The 27,071-nt window shown below is 39.4% G+C and overlaps 1 protein-coding gene across 3 annotated transcripts in view; it reads left to right on the top strand.

Annotated features, from left to right (window-relative positions):
• DCBLD1 (discoidin, CUB and LCCL domain containing 1) overlaps window positions 1-27,071 on the top strand; it is a gene marked incomplete at its 3' end in the record, with an annotated part of 67,161 nt that overhangs the window by 17,610 nt on the left and 22,480 nt on the right. For all 3 annotated transcript variants that reach the window (XM_082855410.1, XM_082855412.1, XM_082855411.1), the window contains exons 2-5: window positions 5,539-5,751; window positions 20,347-20,481; window positions 21,827-21,878; window positions 25,437-25,509. In XM_082855410.1, the coding sequence (XP_082711536.1) occupies window positions 5,539-5,751; window positions 20,347-20,481; window positions 21,827-21,878; window positions 25,437-25,509 (473 nt within the window). The remainder of the gene's footprint in view (window positions 1-5,538; window positions 5,752-20,346; window positions 20,482-21,826; window positions 21,879-25,436; window positions 25,510-27,071) is intronic.

Below are 27,071 nucleotides of genomic sequence, written 5' to 3'. Positions count from 1 at the left end.
TTTCATGTAATGTCTGAAACATTTATATTAACATATTTCCATACAAATAACCCAAAGAAAGTTTAGTATTAGTTGTTCTTTTGTTTGTTTGTTTTTTTATACTGCAGGTTCTTATCAGTCATCACTTTTATACACATCAGTGTATACATGTCAATCCCAATCACCCAATTCAGCACACCACCATCCCCACCCCACCGTGGTTTTCTCCCCTTGGTGTCCTACGTTTGTTCTCTACATCTGTGTCTCAACTTCTGCCCTGCAAACGGTTCATCTGTACCATTTTTCTAGGTTCCACATACATGCGTTAATATACGATATTTGTTTTTCTCTTTCTGACTTACTTCACTCTATGACAGTCTCTAGATCCATCCACGTCTCAACAAATGACTCAGTTTCGTTCCTTTTTATGGCTGAGTAATATTCCATTGTATATATGTACCACAACTTCTTTATCCATTCGTCTGTTGATGGGCATTCAGGTTGCTTCCATGACCTGGCTACTGCAAATAGTGCTGCAATGAACATTGGGGTGCATGTATCTTTTTGAATTATGGTTTTCTCTGGGTATATGCCCAGTAGTGAGATTGCTGGATCATATGGTAATTCTATTTTAGTTAAAATAAACACTTTTTAAAACGTTTCTTTATACAGTTCGTTGTTGAAGAAACTGGGTCAGTTGCAACTAGAATATCACCTGGATTCAGCTAATGACTTCCTTGTGATGTCAATACACTTGTGTTTCTACCCCTTGTGTTTCCTGTAAACTGAAGTTAGACGTAAAGGCTTGATGAAATTCAGAGTCAATTATCAATTCAAATGTTTTGGGTTTTGGCAAGAGTGCTTCATAGGTGTTGGTATGCAGAGTCTCCTAGCAGGAGACTTGTAATATCTGATTTTCTCACTTGTAGTCATGCTGAGATCCATTAATAAGTTTAGATGGTGACGGGCCTGATCCTTTCATTTTAAAGTTTTTCCTCTTGTAAAGCAACTATACTCCAATAAAAATTAATTTAAAAAAATAAAGTTCTTCCTCAACCTTCTTACCCAAAGGTTTTCCATCTATTTGTGACCATTGCCAGATACATCTTATTAGGGAGCTGTTCATTTTAATAAACAGATGTTGTGAAAGTATCTAAAAAGAGGTCTGGTAGGGCATCAGTGCAGGTGGTTTTCCAAAATTAAACACAAATACACTTGTGTTACAAAATCAAATAAAGAGATGACAAAAATGCTTTTAAAATCCTAGAACTAGATCATCTTGGAATTGTCATCTGGTATGTACCACTGGTTGAGTAGCCTTAAGGAAAGTCATATACATCTTGTCTTCTCATCTGTAAACTGGGGCATATATTATGAACCTCCCCAGACACAACACCCTATGCTCTTTAGACAAATGTGAGAACTTGGTTAATGGATTTAGTACACAGAGATTTTAGAATAAAAGTGGCCTCCTTTATTTGTTGTCATTTCCTTGGTGATATTTTTAATGCAAGCTTGTATAAATTCTTTAATTAAAAATAATTTAAGTAGAAGATTACAAAATCCAAAAAGTATAAAAATTATAAAATAGAAAGAGCCCCTTCATTTTCACCCCCTGCCAGGAAAACTTAACCAGACTGACAGATTTTTTTAATTAAATTTTTTATTCTGAGATAATCATAGATCACATGCAGCTGTAAGAAATAATACAGAGTGATGTTGTGTACCCTTACCTGGCTTCCCCTGTGATAGCATCTTGCAAAGCTATAGTATAATATTACAACCATGATATTGATGTTGATACATTACATATGGAACGTGGACTGGTAGATTTTTAAATAACTCTTGTCGTCTTTCTTGTCAGTGTTTCTTAATTAGAGTTGGGCTCTGAGTTAAGCTACAAAAGTGTTAGGATGAGGTCGTGGAAATAGTGCTTCTCTGTTGTTTTCAATTGCATGCATATGCCTTATTGAGTATATGATACCATAGGCATTTTCTCTCCCTAGGCATTTTCCATTTGCTCTTTGGCATATTTCTAGTTCTTTTTTTCCCTCAGCTTTATTGAGATATAATTGACATATGACGTTGTGTAAGTTTAAGTCTACAATGCATTGGTTTTATACATTTATGTATTTCAAAGTTATTTAACACTGTAGCATTTGCTAACACTGCTATCACCTCACGTAATCACTGTTTCCTTTTTGTGGTGAGAACATCTAAGATCTACTCTCCTAACAACTTCCAATTATATACTATAATATTGTTAACTATATCTAGTCCTTTGAAGTCATCAAAACTGTGGAAAGACAGTAGGTTGAAAATTCCTGATGTCATTAGTACCCAGGGAATAAGTTTATTATATTAGTGCTTGCCACAGCAGACTCCATAAGTAGTCTTCCATAGGCCGGAGTGAAATTGCAACTTCTGATGACAGTTTGCTTTGTAATAAATTAGGACTCAGCTGTTCCTTTCAGGTTTCTTGGCAGAAGAAAGACCTAGTTTCATTCTGATAGTTAATGGAAAAGGGCAACTTCTCCACATCTGAGCCACAGTCCCCCGCGTACAGTAAGGATGGGAGTGTTGAAGACTTAAACCTGCTCACATGCTGCCAGTGTCGCTGGGTGAGATGAGTTTCCTCTCGGGTGTTAGAGTAGAAGGCATTGAAAAGAAGCATAATTACAGGCTTGAATAAAAGTGACACCCTGGAATTTTCCTTTGTCATGACATGTCGCTTAAAACTTCGAATACAGTAATCATGTGTGGGCTGATTCACCTGTAACTGAGCCTCATTTTATGTCTAGGGATGTTTTCTAGGAAAAGATTTCACTTTCTTTTCTCTTATAAAAGCAGAATTTCTTAGTACTAGGAAACGAGACATTTAAAGGTTTCACAGGTGATACCTTGGTGGCTTAGAGGGGGTTAGTTATGTGTATAATTATATGCATAGTTGTATACTAGTTACCCTAGTGTTGTTTCATCAGGGTGCTCCAAGTCACTGCCTCCTAAGGTTGGGCGAGTCTTAGAAATGAGTTACAGGACCTTGTGGGGAGCTAGGGCGTTTGTCTCCTTTAAAGGGGCAGCCACCGCCTTCAGCCCTGTGAGAACACCTGCTGGTACGATTGCCCTGTCTTCCAGTTTCGAAGAGAAATTGTCAATTGGATTTTTTTTTTTTACAAAAGCCTTTAAGAGCAGGTAAATCATTCTAAATTTAAATGAAAACCCCTATGTGCTTCTGCACCGTATGCTTTACTCTAGTATAATTTTCATTTAATTCTCAACAATTTGGTACTTACTGCCAGAGAGCCCAAGGAATATAGTTATCACCTCAAACTTAAGAACCAAACTTACAACCTTTGTCCCCAAACCTGCTTGCCCTCTGGGCTTCCCTTTCTGTCATATTAGCCTCAGTGTTCCCATCATTTCTGGACTCAACGTCTCAACGTTTTTAACTTTTTTTCTCCTCTTGTCTTTCCCACTATAATTAACCGAACCCGAGCCTGTTGGTTTTTTTCTTGTGAACCCCCTGTTTCTCTTTCCCTTTCCATTCCAGCCACCCCGTTCCTAGCCCTCCTACTGCCCTTCTGAGGCAGATTCTCCTGCATCCTAGTTCCTGTATCGAAAATTTTTCTAATACCTCTTTCATTATCTCCCTTCTCAAAAACCTCTGTGGACCCCTATTATAGCCTACTGTATAAATTCCACAACTTCTGCCTGGACCTCCAGGTTTCAGAGTAGTTTTATCTTAGCTGTCTATCTCCATTTCCCTCTGGTACTAACTCATTACTCCTATAGGTCAACTCCCCCAGTGCAACCTCCCTGCTTGGAATCTTGTGAGAGTTTCTGCATAATGGGTGGGTCCTTGCCTGGAGCTTGACGGCTGATTTGGGATAGATTCTGCAGTTTTCCCCAACCCCTTATTTTAACTAGACCCCCATGTCATTTGGGCTGCAAGCCTCAGGGCAAGAAGGAGGTAGAATAGAGGAAGACCCCAGATGAATCCTCTAGCAGGGACTAGCCTGGAGAAGGAAGAAGGCTGCCTTGGGCTTCAGATTCCCAGGATGCCCAAGTTGGGGCTTGTCCGTAGGTGGCTTTGGGATGCCTTCTGTTACCACCTCAGAGAGTTCCTTCTCCAACAGACTTCTGCTTCCGGTGCAGGGCAAAAATTCTGGCTTTGTTTCTTTGAAGCCGTAGTAACCACAGGCATTTTGTACTTCGGACTTTGCATTGCAGCGTTTGCTCCTAACCTTGCAGCCCACCCAGTTGTGCATGCTGTTAGATGTTTGGGTGATTAACCTGGTAACTTTAATATACTGGAACAACTTGTTGGTCAATTGATTAACTACCCTGTTCAGAAAGTCTTAAGAGAATTCCTTGTTTTAGTGGAGTAGTGAGAGTTCACTGGAATAGATTCTCTCTTGCCCTCTCTGGCCCTTTGTTTAAGCTCCTGCTATGGCAGGGGGACCTAGTGTTGTAGTTATCGGAACATGGAACTCTCCCATTTCACTCTGAGTCCTGAGCAGCCATTGCTGCTTTTATGGGTCTCCAACAATGTCATGTCTGGCAGGTGGCAAGCACTCAATACAGTAGATCCTTGACGCTCATGATACATCTTGAGTCTATCAGGAACTTCCAAATCTGTGACTGTTACTAACTGAGATGTGCATGTCAGATGCTTGTTAGTCCCCAGTTGAATGACAGGCTCTTAGACAAAGTCCTCTCAGCATAAGCCTGAGAATCTACCAGGAGCATTTTGCATACCTGATCCCATTTAATCAGGACAGTGACCCCTGAAATGAGTAGTAGTAGTTTCTCAGTTGCAAATTAGTTCATGGCATTGGCTTGCTAGTAGACAAAACCACAAATGGCAAATCTGCGAATGCCAAGGGCCCACTGTGCAAGTGTGGATGGGTAGATATCTGGATAGATGATTAGAAAAAGTAATTAGACTAAATGATGTGTTTGCAAAGGGCTTACCGTGCTAATACATGAAACATTTTGATCAACAGTGTTCAGAAGATTAAACTGAGAAACAAGAGATGAAATAACCTGGAATAATAAATACGGTTTAATAATTCAATCCTTTTTTTTTTTTTTTTTTTTTTTAGCTTTTCCCTCTCTCTCCATAGAAGGAGTAGAATACCTAAGATGAAGATTATACTGGACGTTTTCAGTCCTCAGTAAAAATTAATTGCACTTACTTTTTAAATCTTTTTTTAGAAGATGTTGGGGGTAGGAGTTTATTAATTAATTAATTTATTTTTTTGCTGTGTTGGGTGTTCGTTTCTGTGCGAGGGCTTTCTCTAGTTGTGGCAAGCGGGGGCCACTCTTCATCGCGGTGCGCGGGCCTCTCACTATCGCGGCCTCTCTTGTTGCGGAGCACAGGCTCCAGACGCGCAGGCTCAGTAGTTGTGGCCCACGGGCCCAGTCGCTCCGCGGCATGTGGGATCCTCCCAGACCAGGGCTCGAACCCGTGTCCCCTGCATTAGCAGGCAGACTCCCAACCACTGCGCCACCAGGGAAGCCCTCACTTACTTTTTGTATTCTTTTTTTCTTTAACAGGTGATGGCTGTGGGCACATAGTGACCTACAAGGACAGTGGCACCATGACATCTAAGAACTATCCAGGGACTTACCCCAATCACACTATTTGTGAAAAGACGATCACAGTACCGAAGGGGAAGAGATTGATTCTGAGGTTGGGAGATTTGGATATTGAATCCCAGACCTGTGCTTCTGACTACCTTCTGTTCACTAGCTCTTCAGATCAATATGGTAAGAAAAGAGATCTAGGTTTCACTGAGCATGGGAAAATTTGAGATGCAGGGAGGAGGCACGTGGCACGCTCATCAGTGTTACAGCCTGGGAAGATCAGAAGAGGAACTTGCTCCTTGTAGACTCTCAGGGTAGCCCACATGGATACACTTGTTTCATAAGCTGCACGAAAGACATCTGAGGAGATAGTAGCCTTGCGTGGGTCTCAGGAGCTTAGTTAGTTTATATCTTGTCGGGAAGACAATTGGAGATATATAGCATTTGGCTAAAACACCTACAGTTCATTCATTCGTGTGACAGATGTTTATTGAACAGTGGTCATGTGTTCAAGTGCTCTGTGGAGTACTGGGTGGGATACAGCAGTGAAAAGACAAAGTTCCTCCTTTCATTGTGCTTACACTGGTAGAGAGGAGGGTGGAAAACAAACAAACAAATACATCTATAATATGAGAGGCAGTGAGAAAGAAAAATAAGGAATAAGAAAAAGGAGTCATCCTAAGGTGATACCAGGTCTGATTCTGAGTGTGTTTGTGTTCAAATGGGATGGTCAGGAAGCCTTCTCCAATAAGAAGACATTTGAACAGAGACCCAAATGGAGTGAGTGAAGGGACTGTACACATATGTCTGGGGTCAGTTTTCTGGGTAGGGGAAGGGCAAGTGCAAAGGACAGTTTTCAGAGTAACCTTCTGAAATTAAGCTTTTTGTGGTTTGGGGTGTGCTGTTAGCACACTGGTGTCTGAAATCACCATTAGCACTAACCCTACAGTCCTTAGCCCAAGGAAACAACTTGGGTTTCGTGGATTAGAAGACAAAGACAGAACTTAAGTACAGATTCTTCTGAGATTAGAGACTTTTTGAAATTCTCTGTGTGTTACAACTTCAAAAATGATACAGGTTTTAAGCAAAACCCTGTCCTCCTGCTAGTTCTATAGGTAATTTCTCTCAAACACACAGCTTTCAAGGCTGTCTTTACCTTCGCATCCAGAGCTTCCTCACTCCTCCCAGGGTGGAAGCCCAGACCAGTCCCGAGACTGTTCAGAGGTCTAAACCTATCTAGCCCCCATGGAGGAGAAAACTTAAGGTTTATTTTTTTTATCCCTGGGAATATTATCTGTAGTTTAATGTAGGTTGAATTACTCTGACAGAGTAAAGATGGTTGATTTCATATAATTAGTTGCAACTTTTTAACTCCAGTTTGACTCAAATGGGAAAAATGAGAATTCCAGGGATGCTTACGGCCCTTGGGAACACTTACTGTTCTGTTAGCTCTGGTAATCGAATGTGTGGTAATTTATGGAGCCACTCTTCAGGGAATCCTTCATTGGCCGGGAAATTTCCTTCAGATTCAGAGGGCATTGAGTGTCAGAGCTCCTGTGTAAAACGCAAGGGAAAGCGCTGCAGGGCCAGAAACGGCTTTTCCACACTAGTGTCTGTGGGGAAGCATCTCCTTTTCCAGAAGATGAGCAGTTAATTCCACCTGCTGACAGAGCAGCAGCTAATCACCTCTGTTGCTCTGGGTCTCTCTCAGCTTGGGGGCTGAGGTGAGAACTAGAGAGGGGAGCAAATCGTCCTGAAACAGGATAAGAGAATGGATGTGGCTTTCCCACACCAAGGCGTCTACTCCATTGTCTTTGTTGTATATTCGCAAATACACAAAAAGGAGGAAAAGCCTGGGACTAACTACATTTTAGGAGCTGGGTTACAAGGTGATCCTGGTTGGCCTCAGGGCGCTCTAGTCCACATTTCCAGCTTCTTGAATTTTCAAGATTTAGACTCTTCACTAGGAAGTGAGTAATGAATTGCAATTCATTTCAATAAAGCCCAGTAAATTCGTTTTTCTCTTTAAATTTTTTCCTACATAGTTATGTTTGTCTTTTAAAAACAGAATATATACTCATTATAGAAATAAGCATACTCATTGTATGTCAGGCACATGCTTGGCCTCACGTAGATTTTCTGGAATCCTTACATCCACCCTGCAAGGTAAATATTATTAACTCCTTTTTACAAACAGGGAAACTGAGGTACGGTGAGTATTTTATTTTATTCTATTTTAGGAACATGCTGAAGATCACAAAGCTAGTTAAGGGCTGAAAGGAAAATTTACATCTATGTCTTTGTGGCTCTAAAACATCTGTTTCCAGATGTCTGTTCCTCTCCCAGTACCAATACCCAAAGAAAAACTCAGGGCCTTATCACCCTTCTCAGGTGGACCAGCCCAGTATTACATCATACAGCAATTTTGCCTAAAACACAGGTGTAGTTAATACTTTGGGTTGGGGATGTTCTTAAGATAAAATATTTAACGATGCTCAGAAGTTCTTTCTTTTGAGGCTACGTAAAAGATTCCCTGATCAGTCATGTTAAGGCAAATCCAGCAGACAAGAATAGCAGAAATTAGCAATAAAAGGAATGCATGGAAAGGAAATTAGAATACTTCAATCCTATAAGCATATTTAAAAAGAAGTACATTCTAAATTTTCTTGTAGTCAGAACTACAGAGTTTCTTTGTTAGGAAAATCTTTATTACATGTAGGCTGAAAAAGTTCTATCTCAACCTGAGTAAAATTAATGTGCCCTTAAAAAAAATTAAGTGGCTTAGGGCCAGGTATAGCAGGTGTACACATGCATATGTGTGTATTAGGGCCAGGTGTAAGCAGGTGTACACATGCATATGCGTGTATGCTGCATATATATATTTGTGTCTTTTGTAGCTTTGAAGAGCATTCTGGGAGGAGCCACTTATTCATATATGTATACTTACAATATTTAATCCAGTGACTTGAATGTAGTAGATACTCCGTGAATAAGTGGTTTTAAAAGTGAATTGGCAAATTCAATGGCGAGGAACCAGTTCAGTAAAACATGTAATACCTGCAATATTAAGCAGCTACTTGGTGAAAAGACTATTAACATAGAAAGCTGCTTAGGATATAGTGTTAGGTAAAATATGAATACACAGTAATGTCCTAATAATAGAAAAAAGCCTCTGAATAAAGTAAGACAGAACATAATTGTAGCAAAATGTTAGAAGGAGGACTTTAAAAGGTTCAACTCTGGGTATTGTTATATTTTCTCTCTACTCTCTATTTTTTTCTCTAATAAACATACGTTTCTTAAAAAGTAGATTTTCTTTGCCCAAGAACACTAACTTTAGACCTGTATTTTAATTTAGTTAAAATAGTCCCCTGGTCACTTTGAACCTCCTGGAGGAGTGTATCATCTGCAGAGGAGAGAGAGAAGGAAGAGGGGGAGGAGTGCTTTGTTGGCCTGTGCAAGCTCAGGGAGTGTCCCTTCCTGTGGGACTGTTGCCCAGCTCCCTGGAGTGGGGAAGGCCGCTCTGCAGCCAGTGTGGCCACAGGACTGTGGAGGGAGGGTCTCAGGGATCCAAAGCGCTGTTGCCTGGGCCGGCAGTCGAGGGAAGTACCCACTGCAGTTCCCCCCGCGGGGACCATATGTTCTAGAGTACCTCCTGCAATTCCAGTATACAGGGCTCTAAAGGTTACATGTATGGCTGAAAGAGCTGAATAGTTTTGATTTATCCAGCTCGGTTTTTTTCAATTAATGGCTAAAACCCGTTGCCAAGAGATTTTAAGACTCAACACTATTAGACTTTTGAATGTGGAGTTAATGTTTGGAAAAAGAATAATGTTTTCTGGCATCCCTGTTTATAAGCTCTGCCAAGAGTGGACATAGTTGCAGTGTGATTGCATTAACCATTGTGGATATGCTGAAGTTATATAGTTTTAATCCTTATGCAGTTCATTTGTAATGGTTCACACACCCCCATGCCGATTTTGTTTTAAATGTTTGGTTCATATACTTCGGGTGCTTTCATTCGTGGTAGCAAAACGTTTAATACTATAAACAGGTGTGACCCACGCCAGCTTTCACAGTGATCAAGCAAAATACGCACCTGATCTCACTGATTGTTAAGAGACCTGATACAAATAAGATGGGGTTGTTATTCTCCTGTTTGTCATATATGATAATGAGGGCTGATATTTCAGATTCAAACATCAGTTAAAAGAATGTACTTACATATATCTGTGGCTGAGTTAAGACACTGATTCTCCCTTTTAAAATACTCTTGAAACAGCCAGGATGCAGCAAAGTTGATAAACTAGATCAACCTCACTTTAGGATATATGTTGCTTAAGAACAAAATAAGATTTTAAAGTTACTTTTAAACATAAACTTTTAAACGTATAAAAATTTGGGGCTGTAAACATATATACTGACTTTTAAGATCATGTGTACGAATATCCTGGCCAAAAAAAATGTTTAAGAAGTATCATACTTTGATTAGTAGAGATTGTTTTCACTATAACTAAGGGTATTCTGCATTTTTGTTTAAGAGACCAAAGTAACAGAGCCTCCCTTCAAAAGAAACACTCATGTCCCTTTTCTGGTCTAGAATACAGTCAGGATCGTGAAGCACTTAGCTGTTCTATAGTACAGTTCAGTTTGCTGCTTTGGTACTGATTCTCAATCTCCTCCCTTTTATATTTGTGATGTAAAATAATAAGAGGTTAGTTATATAAAATATTAAAACATCTTGAACTTGGGGGAAGAGTAGGTGCTGATTCAGGCATTGTGTCATACCAGTGTACCTGCATTTAAAATATGAAACGTCTCACATTGATTTATGACACTGAAGAGGGAAGGCTATGAATTCATATTGAAGATCATTATTCTCAACTTTAAAACTTGTTAGGGACCCTCTAACCTTTACTGGTTAAGTTCCATTTCCAGTCTTACTGACCACAAAGAATTCACCCAGAGGTTTGTTTTTGTCATGACTGCTTTTGGGGATCCCAGAGGAACTGTCATTTCTGTTTCCTGATATTTCAAGAAGATTGACTAGGTCCCAGTTTTCCATGAAAGTTGATCTTCCCCCAGTGGGCAGAGTTTAGGGCTATTCCTAACCTGCTGGAGCAATCTTGGTGGGAGCCAGATACAGATTCCTCGGGATCTCAGAGGACTTTGTTCTCACGTAGTTTCAGAGACTTCCCTGCCTAGGTCACTGTGGATCAATAACACCAGGCTGGCCTTCAGCATGGATTGAGATGAGCACTTCTGTTTCTATGCAGAGTTTTCACTTGGGCTTAAGAGTGCAGACTCTGGAATTAAACTGCCTGGCTCCAAATTCCTGCCGTACTACTCATTTTTTAATTACATGACCTTGAGCAAATTACTTAACTTTCTGTATCTCCGTATCCCCATCTTTAAAATGGGCAAAATGATAGTATCCGCCACATATGGGTGATTGAGGCACATGTATATATAACTTACAAGAATGATGTCTGGCACATAACAAGCATTCAGTAAATGTTAGCCACCATCATCACTCCCTCCCTACTCCCCTTCCTCCTCTTGCCCTTCCCCCCTTTCCACCCCCTCTTCCTCCCCAATGGCCTTGCACACAGTTTATTCTTTGTCTAAGATGTCTGAGAGCAGAGAACACATCGGTCCCTCTCAATACCCCAAGAACGCTCCTTCCACCCAGCAGAGGCTGAGTTGCGGCAGCACACCCCACCCTACCTATCCTGGTGCGTTCCTGGTGACCTAAAGTTACCCAAATCAGTCCAAGCCTGTGGCAGGAGTTCCCTGAGCCCAAAAGAGCTTCGTGGACAGATTTTCTCCATCCAGCTTCATGAGATGAGCCGAGAACCCATGTTCCCTAAGCCCATGGTACATTCAGTTTGGCTTTTTATTTTCACTGCCACCACCAGTCCACATCTTTGTATCTATTTCTTATAGAAAGAGCTTCCTGATTTTCCCCTCTCTCCTTTCACCAGTCTCCATTCCCTCCGGACCATCTAAGATTATCTTGTTAAATATTGTTGTAATAATTTCTTTCTTTCCTTATTTCAAAAATTGTTAATTGTGTCCCACTGTCCACAGACACTTGTTAGCATGGTTCAAGGCTCACTCGCACATTCTCTTCCCACTCACATTTCCAGCCACATCATTTCTAAAAATTAATTAATTTTTTGGCTGTGTTGGGTCTTCATTGGTGTGCGTGGGCTTTCTCTCGTGCGGCGACTGGGGGCTACTCTTTGTTGCAATGCACGGACTTCTCATTGCAGTGGCTTCTCTTGTTGCGGAGCACAGGCTCTAGGCTCGTGGGCTAAGTAGAGCACAGACTCAGTAGTTGTGGTGCACGGACTTAGTTGCTCTGTGGCATGTGGGGTCTTCCTGGACCAGGGCTCAAACCCATGTCCCCTGCATTGGCAGGCGGATTCTTAACCACTGCACCACCAGGGAAGTCCTCCAGCCACATCTCTGAGTCTCCGCATCTCCTATGCCTTTTCCTAAACATATCACACAGTTTCATGTTCAGTACATATGATGATGTTATTTCTTCCATGTGTTATTTCTTCCTCTATTTCTTCCCCTGCTTTTCTGCCCCTTCTAACACACACACACACACACACACACACACACACACAACACAAAGCAAATCCCATGCCACTTACCCTAGAACCTCCTCTGATGTCCAGCAGCTCCAGTCGGTCCCTCGTCTGGACTCGTGTTGTTTTTCTAAGCCATCAGTGCAGCACCAATCTCAGGTTGAGATCTTTATTTTAGCTTCTCTACCAGATAGGGGGTTTTCTGAGGAAGGAATTGCATTTTATTCATCCTTCGCTTATCCTCTGTTGCTTAGCGTAGTCTTACACTGGCAGATGCTCAGTCAGCGTTTAACGAGTCTGACTGCATGTAGCTTGATCTTGGCAAACTTTATATATTTAAAAATCTATAAGCTTATAAATTTGAGTGTCTTTTTTCACACTGCAGGAAGATTTACAGTAAGATTCCTCTATCGGGCTTCGCTGGTGGCTCAGTGGTTGAGAGTCCGCCTGCCGATGCTGGGGACACGGGTTTATGCCCCGGTCCGGGAAGATCCCACATGCCGCGGAGCGGCTGGGCCCGTGAGCCATGGCCGCTGAGCCTGCGTGTCCGGAGCCTGTGCTCCGCAACGGGAGAGGCCACAACAGTGAGAGGCCCGCGTACCGCAGGAAAAAAAAAAAAGATTCCTGTACCAATAAATATCCCCTCCTCATTTAAAGAAAGACTTGATCTACCTAAAATTTTCGGACTCTACTTAGCATATAGAAAAGACCATGAAACAGTAAAGAAGGTGTCTGCAGTGGAGCGTTCATCTGTGCCGTACACTGTGCTTTGGCGCTCCAGAGTTACTCACTTAACCCTCGTAATAGCCCTGTAAGAGGGGGCCTGTTATTAGCCTCCACACATAAGGAAACTGAAGCTCAAAGAGGTCAAGTAACTTGCTTACAATCACTTAACTAGATCTGGGATTCAAGTCTGGGCATTTGACTCCAGGGATCCCACTTTTAAGCACCGTGCCATTCCCATTCAGGGTGACAAAAGCCATCTGATCCTGTGGCTTGTGCAGAAGAAGTGAGCTATAGTTCTTGTTCGTTATTTGCTGAATGATGAACAAGAAATGGAGACCTCTGCAGGCCTTCCCCTAGGGGTGTGAGAACCAAATGGAGTTCTGAGAAGTCACTCACACGCAGAGTGCTAGTATGAATTCAAGGTTTAAAAAAATGCATCTTAGTCAGAAAATTAAGGGAGACATGGTCAGTGAACCTAATTGTAGTCAGTTAAATTAGCTGTGTTGTGCTAAATGATTTGCACTATAGAAAAGCCAGGAAGTTCCAGAATTGTTCTCTTACACTTCCTGTACTTCCACCTCCACCCCCAGTATTTTTTTAACCATTGTCAGTGACTTAGAAGTACAACGATATGAAGTCAACCGTTAATATTTATATTACACCAGGAACAAGAGAAATGGGAAAAGTAGGAAATAATACTAAGTGTTTTGACTCATAATTGCAACAAGATTTCTGTGATAATAGTTTAGAATGATACTTATTGCAACATGCAATACCTGGCATATTGCAGTAAGGTCTAATCATTATGCCTTGCCTGTTGATTTTTTTAAAAAATTCCAAATAGAGAAAAATACAAGATTGGCAGCCTCTATTTTATACATGGTTTATGTCTCACAGCCATATTATGGAGAATGCAAAATTCTTAGGACTTTTAATGATAAAACAAAAGCCTTTGGAGAAGTTTATGGAAAGTTGTTTTGGGCCTCAACCACCCCAGAGGTGCGTTCTCCTCTATGACTGAGGCTACTTTGGTGGAAATGCTTGAGAAGGACTGATTTTTGTTTGTTTTGCTTTGTTTTGCCTTTTATGCCAAGGTAGAATACAGAAAGAATCGTAAACTTATAAAAAAGGTTATATCAGCCAGAAAGTTCCATGCTAGATGTCTCATTAGCATAACCATGATCGTCAAGGAGAGGAAGTATTGGCCTCCACCGCCTCCTCTTCCTCAAACACTTTCCCAGAGATGCACTGTGATTCATTTCAGCCAGTTGCCATCTTTTGTGGGGAGAGAAGTAATGGCCTAGGTGGGTTCTGCTGTGAAAGCGCTTCTTGACCTGAGTCCCTAGCCCCAAGTAAAGCCGCACCTTTGTCTAGGAATCCGCCTGGTTCATTTATCATCTGTCACTGATTTTTGTCTGGGAACCAGAGACCAAAACTCTCCAGGGATACCACTTACATTCTTACGTGACTATGGTTTTAATGACACAGTCCAGGAATATCCCTTTTTTTATGCTAATTTCCCTCCTTTTCAAAGAAAATGGCCCTGAAAATTCTGTAATTTTGTACAGTGACCTATTGCAATTAGCAAGCAAGGACAAACCCTGCCATCTGACTGCATAGAAAAAAAAATAACAAAAGGAAAATGGACACAAGTCCAGTGGCGTTTGCAGCCTCGACATTTCTGGAGACTGTTTTATCAGCACGCCTCTGCACCCAGATCTGGGCCGTGCCAGGTGCCACTTCCCTGGCAGCTGGCTGATGGTGTGCCGAGTGGTTGGCTCTGCCAGTGGCTCTCCCAGGGAGCATCACTTCATCTCACTGGCATGTTCTTATCTGTCATGAGAAATTAAATGTGTACTTAAGCTGGTGCTCGTAAGGCTAATGAAGGTTTTTAGTTTTTTGTTGTTGTTCAGTTTGATTTATGGCAGATCTGTCAAGACTTAAGTTTTTTATTTGCTCTCTGTTTTTCACCCCTGGTTATGGAGAGGGAGGGGTCTCTTTGATTTCCTTTAACAGCATGCATACCATTTTTTAAACACATCTTTTTCACAGATGAAACAATAACTTACTGTTGTCAGTTTCAAGATCAAAAGCATAGACCCATCTGTAATGACTTGGAACAGTTACTAAACAAAATATTACCTTGTAATGTCTGGAGACTTAGGCAGACAGGCCATGGAGAATGCAGCAGGAGGATAAATTGCTGCACAGATTGTCAGATTGCCAGAGAATCCAGAGGACTGGCTCCAGGCAGGCAGTTCATTCTTCCTTGTAGGACAGTTTGCTTTTATTCACACGTGGGAAGATAAAGGGTTTCCCTTCTCAGCTGCTCATGGAACAGGGGATGTGTTGAGAGGAACTGGCCTACTGTGCTCAAAGCAGGCAGCTCCTAGGGTTCCTGGCCCTTTATTCCTTTTGTCCAAGGAATCAGTCCATTGTCTGCTAGCTCTTGGTCTCATGTCTGGTGCCAAATGCCACATGCTATTCCATTTGGTGTCATTGATGGCTTTTCCCACAATCCAGGGTGACTCACTGCATTCCACAAAAGGTAGAGGATTTATTTTTTTGATTTTTCTGTCTACTTGATGAACTGCCTTTCTGCTGTCTCCCAATCTGGTGGGAATTTGAGACTACAAAGGTGGAACCTGCTTCCCAGACAAGGATAGAGGTGAGGAGGAAGGTCATTGTTAGACAGCAAGTCCAAGTTCTGTGAAACACAGCACTGCCAGTTGTGAAGCAAACCTCTATGCAGACTGTGAGTCTTACTTTTAGGTCTGCTAGAGGTCTTCAGAACCACTCAAGAAGGTTTGGGGTTCAGTCTGACTGTGAATTGAAACAGGTTTACCAATCTAGGAACACGGCACAGGATGGCAAATATAACCATGGTCAAAGCTAGAAGTCACCTCTGAGCTCTTACTTGGGTTTCCAATGGCATTGTGCATGTTCAAATACAGGTGTAGATCCTTTTGAAAAATTGGGACAGAGTACTAACAGTAAATATATCTTTGGGGCAGGTGTGGGTGGTGAAAGGCTTTCATAAGAAAAGATATCATCCTCCAGGGAGTCTGCTGAAAACTGAGAGCATTGCTTAGGACAGACTCCTTTCATGGTTTCCCATTAATTATTTTTCCCTCTCACTGCCACTCACATTTTCCTATTTTCATCTCTTTTTCCCTTTTAATTCTAGGAATGCAGTTATTAACTTCTAATCTGTGAAAAGGAATCTTTATCTGTCAGACCTTCAGACAGGCAATAATTTGGGTGTTTTGCCAAAGGTGATACCGCAGCCAACCCTCAGCTTCAGTTCCCCACCCTGGGCTACAGCTGCCTCCTGCTGTTGCGATGGCTGTGCCCTGATGAACCTGTCAAATAACTTTTAATGATGGCATTTGTATACACAGGGCATGCCCTGTCCCTGCTAGGGTTTAGTTACGTGTTTGCAGCACATCAATGAAAATGTGAGAGGGATGGTGCCTGTGGGGTAACGGTGATTAAAGTGTGTGTGTGTTCCCATTTTCTTTCTTTGAACTTCTTCCAGAAATGTTTACCTACCATGCCTACCATGACTTTGGGAGGATGCAACCAAGTTAGAGTTTTACTATTTTTATGTGGTTTTGATCTAGGAAATTGTATGTATTGTACAACAACTTAGTGTAATGGCATACATTCTTATCTATTTGTGTAAAATATTTATAATTTTGCAACCTTTCTTTTCAACTGTTCCATAAAGATCTTTTAAAAAAATTCCAGTTATTCAACCACGAGAAAGAAGAGCATCCTGTCATTTGTAGCAACATGGATGGACCTTGAGCACATTATGCTAAGTGAGATAAGCTAGGCAGAGAAAGACAAGTACTGTATGATCTCCACTTACATATGGAATCTAAAAAAGACAAGTTGGTAAAAACAAAGAATGAAATGGTGGTCACGAGGGGATGGAGGGTGGGAGAATAGGACACATGTTGTTTAAGGGTACAAACTTGCAACGAGTAACAAATAAGCCCTAGAGATTTAATGTACAGTATAGTGAATATAGACAACAATATTATAATCATCAAACAAGAGACTAGAAATTAATTATTCCAACCCCTAAGAAGAAATGATTATTATGTAATGTGATAGAGGTGCTAATTATCCCTACAATGACAATCATATTAAAATATATAAATGTATCAAATTAACATGTTGTATACCTTATATTATACATTATACATTATACAATATTATATTATTATATTATTATTATATTATACATTATACAATATGTATATTACAATATACATTATTACATGTTGTATACCTTACATTATAGTGTTATATGTCAAATATATTTCAACTAAAAAAATTTCAAACAAGTTCTCACTGATTATCAATTTAGACTTTTCCTCACTGTTTTTGTTAGAACTCATTGGAATGCAAATAGAAGTTTAAGGAGAGATTGGTATGGTATCGTCATCATGATTTGGAGAAGAGTATATATGTTGTTATTTCTTCTTGGAAGAAATAAATATGATTAGAAAAATATTCTGATTTATTAATATCAACAAGTTACTAGTTATTTCATCTTTGTTCTTAAGTTTGCAAAGTAAGTATCTCACTTACCTGTGCAAAGAACAAATGAATTTGAAACTTATTTAAAACAAACTAAGAATCAGTTGCGTAAGTCAAGCACAGTAATCTGACTCACTTTAATTTTGCAAAAATGCTTATTCTACTTTATTATACAAAAATTCATTTAGTATTGCCTATCTTCCATGCTTGTGAGCACTCTTAAAGATCAAAAAATCCATATATCTACCACACTAATGATTTTCTTTTCCTTTCTTGCTTTTCCACACTTTTCTTGCTTCTTCATGCTATTTTGTAATGACAGGATTAAATATTTTATGTATCTTTATAATCATGTTTGGTTTTTAAAAACCAGCTGTTGCAAATAGAAGAACATTTAACTTCATTTTGATTCAAACAATATTTGGAAAGCTGTCACACGTACAAGGTGTTTGAGATAGTGACGGATATAGAAAAGTCCCTAACCCCATGGAACATTGTCTAAAAGGAAAACAGGCGTTATTTATTTGTTTGTTTGTTTTAATGTATTTATTTATTTAACGAGTACTTAACACTTTATATCCTAGGTACCATTCTAAATAATTTGCAGGTATTAACTCATGTAAGTAATTGTATATGATGAGTGTTTCTAAAGAGAGAGATGATCCTTTTTATTTGGATTTCATTATAACTTAATAATAGGCAACAACTGAGATCTGGGGCATGTAAACACACAGCATTTCTCTCATTTTATCACATCTTCAGAACGTGACACCTGGACAGGACAGAAGAGAAATTTGATCCCTTATATCAGGAAAGGAAGGCTGAGTTGGGTTCACGATCTTCTGCATCTTTTAGCAGTTTGGTCCCTATGTTGGCTTTGGCTGGTGTGACTAGTTGTACTCACATTGACTTGGAGTGATCTTTTTCTTCCCTTAACCTGATGTTGTCATTGTTGTTCCATTGACTCTTTCTATACTGTTCAATTTTGGGAGAAGTTGATGAAGAATACCGCTCTTCAAAATTGACTTGCTAACCCCTATTTTTAGAGAAATTATCCCGTCTTGCATACTTGACTTTCAAGATGACAGTTTACAAACTAAACTTCAACTTGAGTATTCTTAGGAAGGTCTTCTTAGACCTTAGGAAGCCCCAAATCTAATTTTGTCTTTTAAAAAAAAAATTATTTATTATTTATTTATTATTTATTTTTGGCTGTGTTGGGTGTTCGTTTCTGTGCGAGGGCTTTCTCTAGTTGCGGCGAGCGGGGGCCACTCTTCATCGCGATGCGCGGGCCTCTCACTATCGCGGCCTCTCTTGTTGTGGAGCACAGGCTCCAGACGCGCAGGCTCAGTAGTTGTGGCTCACGGGCCCAGTTGCTCCGTGGCATGTGGGATCTTTCCAGACCAGGGCTCGAACCCGTGTCCCCTGCACTGGCAGGCAGATTCTCAACCACTGCGTCACCAGGGAAGCCCTAATTTTGTCTTTTGAAAGTTCATAGAGCTTCCTATTGCTTTTCAAGCAACGTATTTTGGAAACAATGTGTTATACTCTTTTTTTTTAACATCTTTATTGGGGTATAATTGCTTTACAATGGTGTGTTAGTTTCTGCTTTATAACGAAGTGAATCATTTATACATATACATATGTTCCCATATCTCTTCCCTCTTGCGTCTCCCTATGTTATACTCTTAATTGTATAATTTATACTGTGGTATTTCAAAAGCCTTTAGACATTATTCTGCTTTCTTATAAACTTCATTTTACAAATCAAAATAAATTATATGAGTTAACCAGAAGTTGCTGTTAAGAGTGGTAAAGAAGAGAAAGAGAAGTGTGCAAATTGCATGAGAATAAGATTTTTACCCTGTATTGGACAGTCTTTTAATTCTAGAACTTTCTTTTTCTTTACACTTATTAAAAAAATTAAAGTATAGTTGATTTACAATGTTGTGTTAGTTTCAGGTGTACAGCAAAGTGGTTTAGTTATACATATATATATTTTTTTCAGATTCTTTTCCCTTATAGGTTATTACAAAATATTGAGTATAGTTCCCTGTGCTATACAGTAGTGGAACTTTCTTGGCAAAAGGGAACTTGTGAGTTTCTTTGAGCAAATTTAGGAGAATATCATTTTTGTGATAACATTTTCTTTACTACCTGTCTTAGTCTCTCCAGTCTGCTGTAACAAAATATCACAGACCGGGTAACCTATGAACAACAGACATTTATTTCTTACAGTCTGGAGGCTGGGAAGTTCAAGATCATGGTGCCGGCAGATACGGTGTAGTGGATGGTGAGAGCCCCCTTCCTGGTTCATAGCCATCTCCCTGTGTCTGCACATGCTGGAAGGGGCAAGCAAGCTCACTGGGGCCTCCTTTATAAAGGCACTAATCCCATTCATGAGGGCTCTGCCCTTGTGAAACTAAGTACCTCCCAAAGGCCCCACCTCCTAATACTGTCACATTGGGCATTAGGATTTTAACATATGAATTTGGTTGGGACGCAAGCATTTAGACCATACTTTAAGCAAATTTAGGAGGTCCCTAGAATATCACTTTTGTTATAACATTTTCTTAACTAAATATTTTGATTTTTGTTTGTTAGTTGCTTTCTTATAAAAATTGGAACCTATCTCTTGTGTTGTTCACAATTAACTAGTTCCAAGCTATTTCTTATCTAGAATTGGCCACTTCCCCCATCTTGTTTCTCTGTATAATCAAGTTTACAATCAGTCACTAATTCTTAGTCTCAGTATGAAGCAAAATTTCAGTTGGGTAAAGATTATAATCTTATGTGTATGTGTTGTCTGGTAAAGTTGACATTTAAGGGAAAAAAATGTATATATCAATTCTTTGTACTGGTCTAAATTTTGAAATGAGCTACAAGTGTGCTTTGTTTTTAGGTCCGTATTGTGGAAGCATGACTGTGCCCAAAGAACTTTTGCTGAACACCAGTGAAGTAACTGTTCGCTTTGAGAGTGGATCCCACATTTCTGGGCGGGGTTTTTTGCTAACGTATGCCAGCAGCGACCATCCAGGTATAGCAGAAGGACCAACATAAATCTGTAAACCTTTATCTGTCTAAGAATTCCTCTTGCTAGTCACCATCTCCAGACAGAACTGTGACCTCAGATCCAGAATTAAGATGTGAGGGAAGAGAGGAATGCGTGTCTTTGTAAGTAGCTAGGTCTGAACTGAATACTTTCATAGCCCATGTTAGACTGATCCGCTGACTTATGTGGGAGAGGGTTGATCTCATTTTCCTAGAAATCATGGATTGTGTATCTTTGGGGCTACCCTCCTGACCCTCCTAAGGTCTGGCTGTTCTCTGGAGCTCTCCACCAACCCCTTTGTTAGCTTAGGGGACAAGCCTTTTAACCAGTGACACCCCCCCACTCCATACACACCAGTGCACCAGCATGGGAGCATGAGAGTATGAGGAGGAGAAAGTCACTGTCACCAAGTGCCCTACCCATCCAGCTAGCGCGTGAGCGGGAGAGAAGGGGAGCATGAATATTGATGGGAAAGGAAAGCGTGGCCTCCCATCCAGGCCTCGAACTCCAGAGTAATTTCCATGGAGCCCAGGGTCTGCCAGGGCCACAGAGGTGCCCAGAGTTTCTGCTGTCAGGCCCCTCCTGCAGAAATACTCTGGGAAGGGGGTACCCCATTCATTTCTCACTCAGCCAATCAGATCTGAGCAATATCCTAGCAGGCCCCTGCATGGCCGGTGTTCAGCATACGTTTCTCCCTAAGAACTACTGAAATGATTAAGGAAAGAAAGAACTTCTGCAGCAAGTGTGGAATATTTTGGAAACTATACTAGGTCCATCTAAAAGCACCAAAATCCACAGTATCTTAGAGTTTCCATTGCTGAGTATTAGTTCAGTTCTATAAATTGCTCCAGAGAGCACGCTGCTTTTAAGTCCTTGGTCCTCATTGATCAAAGCTGATAGGCTCTTTGCTTTCTCACTAAACTCCTGGCCCTGTGGTCGCTCGATTGCCACTAGCTAAATTGTTGAATTAAGATGTTCCTGAACCTTCTCTGAACCACACTGGGCTCTTGAAATGGTTTTCCTCCTGCCAGGGGAGCTTATACACATGGCCTTTTGTAGGTATGTAGTGAATAGTAACTAACCAGGGTTGGGTTTTTTGTTGGAAATAGATTCTGTTGTCATTCACTGGATAAATACTGAAGAACCGTCATTGATGGTAGAAAAGAAAAATGAAGGGAACTGATGAAATCCTGGGGGTAGTGTGTCAGTTTTTATTTATTTTTAAACAGAAGAGTTCAGATAACTAGATAACGAATAAATACTTTTCAAAAACTGTTTCATTGTAAAAGAAATCTTTAGAGCTAATTGCAATTATCTTTATTTATGACAGATTTAATAACGTGTTTGGAACGAGCTAACCATTATTTGAAGACAGAATACAGGTAAATACAGTGTCCTAGCTGTGCTGCAGTCATTTGTTGCTGAATATTTTGTTTTCCTTGACATTAAACCAGATAAAGTACCTTACTTGTACTTAATTTAATTTTAAAATATCATCTCTGTTGTAACTAATTAGGAATATTTGAAATGGTTTCTTATACAGCAGAGATCAGCAAACCTTCTGTCAAAGTCCAGATAATAAATACTGTAGGTTTTGCAGGCCGTGCAGTCTCTCTTGCATCTGTTCATACAGTTTCTGTTGCCTTTGTAGTGCAGAAGCAGCCATAGACAGTATATATATGGACGAATGAGCATGGCTGTGTTCCAGAAAAACTTTATTTCAAAAAAAAAAAGGTGCTGGCTGGATTTGGCCCATGGGTCACAGTTTGCTGACCCTTGAGTTCTACTCTAGTACCAATGAGCCAAAATGGAGTCTAGAGTGCATTTTTTTACCGGGCCAGCATTTGGGAGTCACTTTGTAATTCTGGAGGGGTTCATTTTATCTTTCCCACAAAAAAGAGACCTACTGAGAATAGGAGATGAAAATTTTCATCCCAGCTTTACTTTAACTGGAAAAATGACTTAATCTCTTAGATGTGCGTTTTCTCATCTATAAAGTAAAAGTCTAGAGGGGGATTTCTCAGCCTTGGCACTGTTGATATTTTGGATTGGATGATGTGCTGTTGTGTGCATTGTGGGCGTTTAGCAGCACCCCTGGCCTGTATGAGCCAGTCATGATAAATGTCTCCAGACGTTTCCAAAGGTCTGCTGGTGGGCAGAAATCACCCCTAGTTGAGAACCACTGGTCTATAGGTCATTGTCAACAAAAACACTAACAACAACTCTAACTCATTAGAGTGTTTTCTTAGTACCACTACAGCTCTCTGGAGTTAGCATATAGATAGCTCACGTGAATGTTCCAGTATACCAACCAGGCAGGTTCTGTTTTACCCCAAAAACAGAGGCACAAAGCAATTAAATAACCTGCTTAGGGCTACACAATAAATAAGAATACCCCAAAAGTCAAGCTTAAGAGTCCATGGTCCTATCCATCTGATTCTCTAATAAATGAGATTCTTTTATAATGCAGAATCAACTCTAGTGTTTACTAATATGAAGGTCAGTTGAGAAAAGACAAAAATGAAAATGACCAGTAATTAAATGTTGCCCTCAAAGTTGCTGTTCATCCAGTGCAGACATTCAGCAGCATTTTCTTTCCAGCCATACGTGTACAGTCCCAGTGGTGACAGGGCCTCTGGGCATCAATAGTCATTTCCTATCCTCTTAGAGAAAGGAATATATTCAGCCCTACAGTGTGATGTTATGGTGTCAGATCATCTAAGCTGTAGCCCAGCCTGTTTGTAGAGTTTAGTTAAAGATGAGGTGTGATGACTAGTACAGGGCCATATTCCTTCATCCATAATTGTGAAATGCAGAAAGCTTTAAAAGTCAAAGGATTTTTGTAACTCATTTGGTGGCAGTACCTGATTAATGTGACCTTAAATTCATCTGACAGCAAAATTGGACTAAATTAAACATGAGGCTATTTTGTCTTTATGTATTTGACCTAATATGACTATCCATATATTTGATACAGAGATATTAATGTTTTGATTAATATTTGCAGACCTCAGTGGCGTCGTACATCATATACATTATTGGCACTGTTTTACTTTTCTAAAATCCCCAAAACTCTGAATTCTGAAATACATCTGGCTCTAAGGGCTAGGATAAGGAACTGTAAACCTGTAATAGGATTTCCATTATTTCTGTCTCTTAATTCCTTGATTATTGCTGTAGTGCTGGATTCCACTAGGTCAATGGGGAAGAATTATGAACCATTTATTTGGGTAGTTTTGATCATTGGATTCTGTTACACATCTAATTTGCTAAGTCAGCAGGAGGAAACAGAGAGGAAATGAAATAAAAGCAACTGCTGTTTTGGAATCTGCTTGGGCTGGTACATTCTTCTTGAACACACCAAGCAAACATTACTGTAATATGGTATATATAGAAACAAGGGCCTATGGCATTCATCTTTAAAGGTGTCAGTGTTCACATAATGTTTTGAGTTTCCTTTTGCACGTTTTTTAGATGTACGGTTGTCTCTCATGGCCTATTGATATGTTGATGCTTGAAGGAACTACAGAAGAGGAAACTGAATCTAAGGGGGATTATATGCAATATTCGGGGTCACATAGCTAGTTAGGTAGTAACAGAGCCTGGGTCAACACACCCTAAGCCACAGCCAACCATAATATGCCATGACATGTTTCTGAAAAGTTTCTTGAAAAATGACTTAAGTAAATGAAATCCTAATTTTAAATATACCTCTTTTAGTCAAACTCATAGAAACAGAAAGTAGTTACTGGGGGCTGGAGGTTAGGGGAAATAGGGAAAGGTTGATAAAAGGGTATAAACTTTCAGCTATAGAGATGAATAAGGTCTGAGGATCTAATGTATAACATGGTGACTGTAGCTGATAACACCATATCGTGTAATTGAAATTTGTTAAGAGAGTAGAACTTAAATATTCTCACCAAAAAAAATATATATATATATACGTGTGTGTGTGTGTGTGTGTGTGTGTGTGTGTGTGTGTGTGTATGTATGAGGTGATGGCTGTGTTTAACTAGATGGGAGGAATTCTTTCAGTGTATACGTATATCAAATCATCATGATGTACACTTTAAATATTTTACAATTTTGTTTGTCAACTATACCCCAGTAAAGCTAAAAAAAATATACACCTTTTTTCTGATTGCAAAAGTAATTTATAACTAATGTGGACCATCCCTCTCCAGGCATTTAAACTTGACTAATTCAAATTGAGGTGTGCTGTAAGTATAAAATATACTGCAGATTTTGAAGACTTATTTAAAAAAAAAGACTGGAAATACCTTGATAATTTTTCTGTTCATTACATGTGGAAATGATACATTTTGAATATATTAGCTTAAACAAAATATATGAGTAATATTAATATTAATTTTGCCTGTTTCTTTTGATTTTTTTAATGTGGCTACTAGAATATTTAAATTAACATGTATGGCTTCCATTATGTTCCAGTTGGGTAATGCTAGTAGAGTGAATCCAAATTTACAGAGTTAGTAACACAGAAAGTGATAGTTTCTCAAACTCCTACACTTAGAGGGAATCCAGAGATATTCTTCCTTGTTATCTTTTTATCCATAGAAAACATAAATTGTTATTTAAACATTTCTTTTCATAAAGACAGGATTATGCTATATATACTGTATTTAGAAACTTTACCTTTTTACTTAACATTTCTTGGACCCCTTAAAATCAATTAAGATGCTTTAGGGAAGCTCATTGTTTAATAGAGTTTATAATGAATTTTGATATAAAACAAATAATTGTGTAAAACTTGCCTTCAGATGAACATTTTAGATAAGTCTGTGTTTTCACAAATCAGGTTTCTGATTTGTCATTAAAGAAAGATATTCCTGCATGTTGTATAGAGGAGAGAAAATACTTTTAAGTATAATTTCACACTAAGTACGACCTAATAAAATATAAATTCTTTATTTTTTTTCCAGCAAGTTCTGCCCAGCTGGTTGTAGAGACATAGCAGGAGATATTTCTGGGAATGTGGTGCATGGATATAGAGATGTAAGTAATTGAGGGTAATTTGATGGCAGGGAGGAAATTAAAAAGAGTTCGTGCTTGTTGCTCTGCCTAAATTCTTTACAAAGTAAAGTCAAATAAGATATAAAACTTTGTAGATAGATGCACAGTTCTCTTTTCTGAGAATAAATAAGTATAAAAACCAAGGTTATTCATGGCATTCATTCCTATTTTTAGCATTTCCAGTTAAGCATACTATAAATGAAATGGTAAACAAAACCCTTTATATTATTTATATTTATATTAATTATACCTAAGGGTATAATTCCATCCAATTTTTATAAGAGATCATCCTTTTGTTATAATTTATTTCTTTATTTTAATGCTCCAGTTGATTCATGTAATACAGCCAAGGACATGAACATTTTACATCACAGAATAGTGACATTATGTCTAGGACCAGTGAAGCCATATGCCCTGATCATATATATTATTCCCCTCCCTCCTTGCACTCCAATTTCTAATGCCTATTGAAACTCTCTGGGTGATATAAATTGTTCCCAGAAAAAAAAATTCACAAGACATCATTTTTCTAAAATATATATCTTATATCCAGATACACAATCCTTTATTTCTTACTATTTACAGATTTCTATCCTGGAAATCTGATACCTGATTTTTAAAAATTTGCTATTCAAAATAGTTGGGTTTATAGCTTGCGGGAAGGGGCTTGAGTTATTAGAAACGTGAAAATCTATATAGTGATGGAACTTTTCTAAGAGTTCTTTATGCACGGGGAAAACATACATGTTCTAGGAGATTGATCACATATCTCCAGCAGGAGGAAAATAACCTGGCTTTAATTTTGCTTTCAGTACATCCTGATTCTGGAAGCAGCAGGTTTTGTGATTTTGCTCTTTGTTTCCTTTTTCTTGTGTTGTCTTAATTTACAAGATTGACACAGGATATTTACTTGGACTAGAAACTGAATCTTAAAATGATTTACACTACCTCAATTTGAAAACATACTCGGCACAGGCTGAAGTCCTAGATGACTTCAGGAAATTAACCAGAAGAACTAAAAAGTTGAGGTATAGTCCCCCTAGCAATATAAAGTTTTAATTTATTATTTTCCTGTCCTGTGTAAGAAACTTAAGAATTATATGCAGAAAGAGAAATAGCATTGTTTCTTTCTTGCTTTATTTGTTGATCTCACCTCCTCTTGACAGAGCTCTCTTTTTCAGAGTAACAGGTTAATGGTTTCCTGGGTGGTAGGCCTCAGTACGTGATCTGGAAGTGCTAACAAACAGGTTTCCTATTTGACGCACTAACTGGTTTTACACCATTTGCTTCCAGTATGATTTCACCTGGAGGGAAAATTTGTATTTTGAAAACTAATCTCTTCAAAGAAGTCTGATTAGTGTCTTTTTTTGGTGTATGTTGATACTGTGTGTATATTAGATATCTATTGCTACATGACTATTACCAAAAACTTAGAAGCTTGAAACAACACATATAGTCTCTCTCATGTTCTGTGGGTCAGGAGTTTGAGCGTGGCCTGCTGAGTTTGAGTGAGGGACACTCACAAGGGGGTATCCAAGGGGACA

Source organism: Leucopleurus acutus, assembly GCF_964270905.1.
Source record: "Leucopleurus acutus genome assembly, chromosome: 15".
Classification (NCBI taxonomy): domain Eukaryota; kingdom Metazoa; phylum Chordata; class Mammalia; order Artiodactyla; family Delphinidae; genus Leucopleurus; species Leucopleurus acutus.
This window is presented reverse-complemented; position numbering and strand designations above follow the sequence as displayed.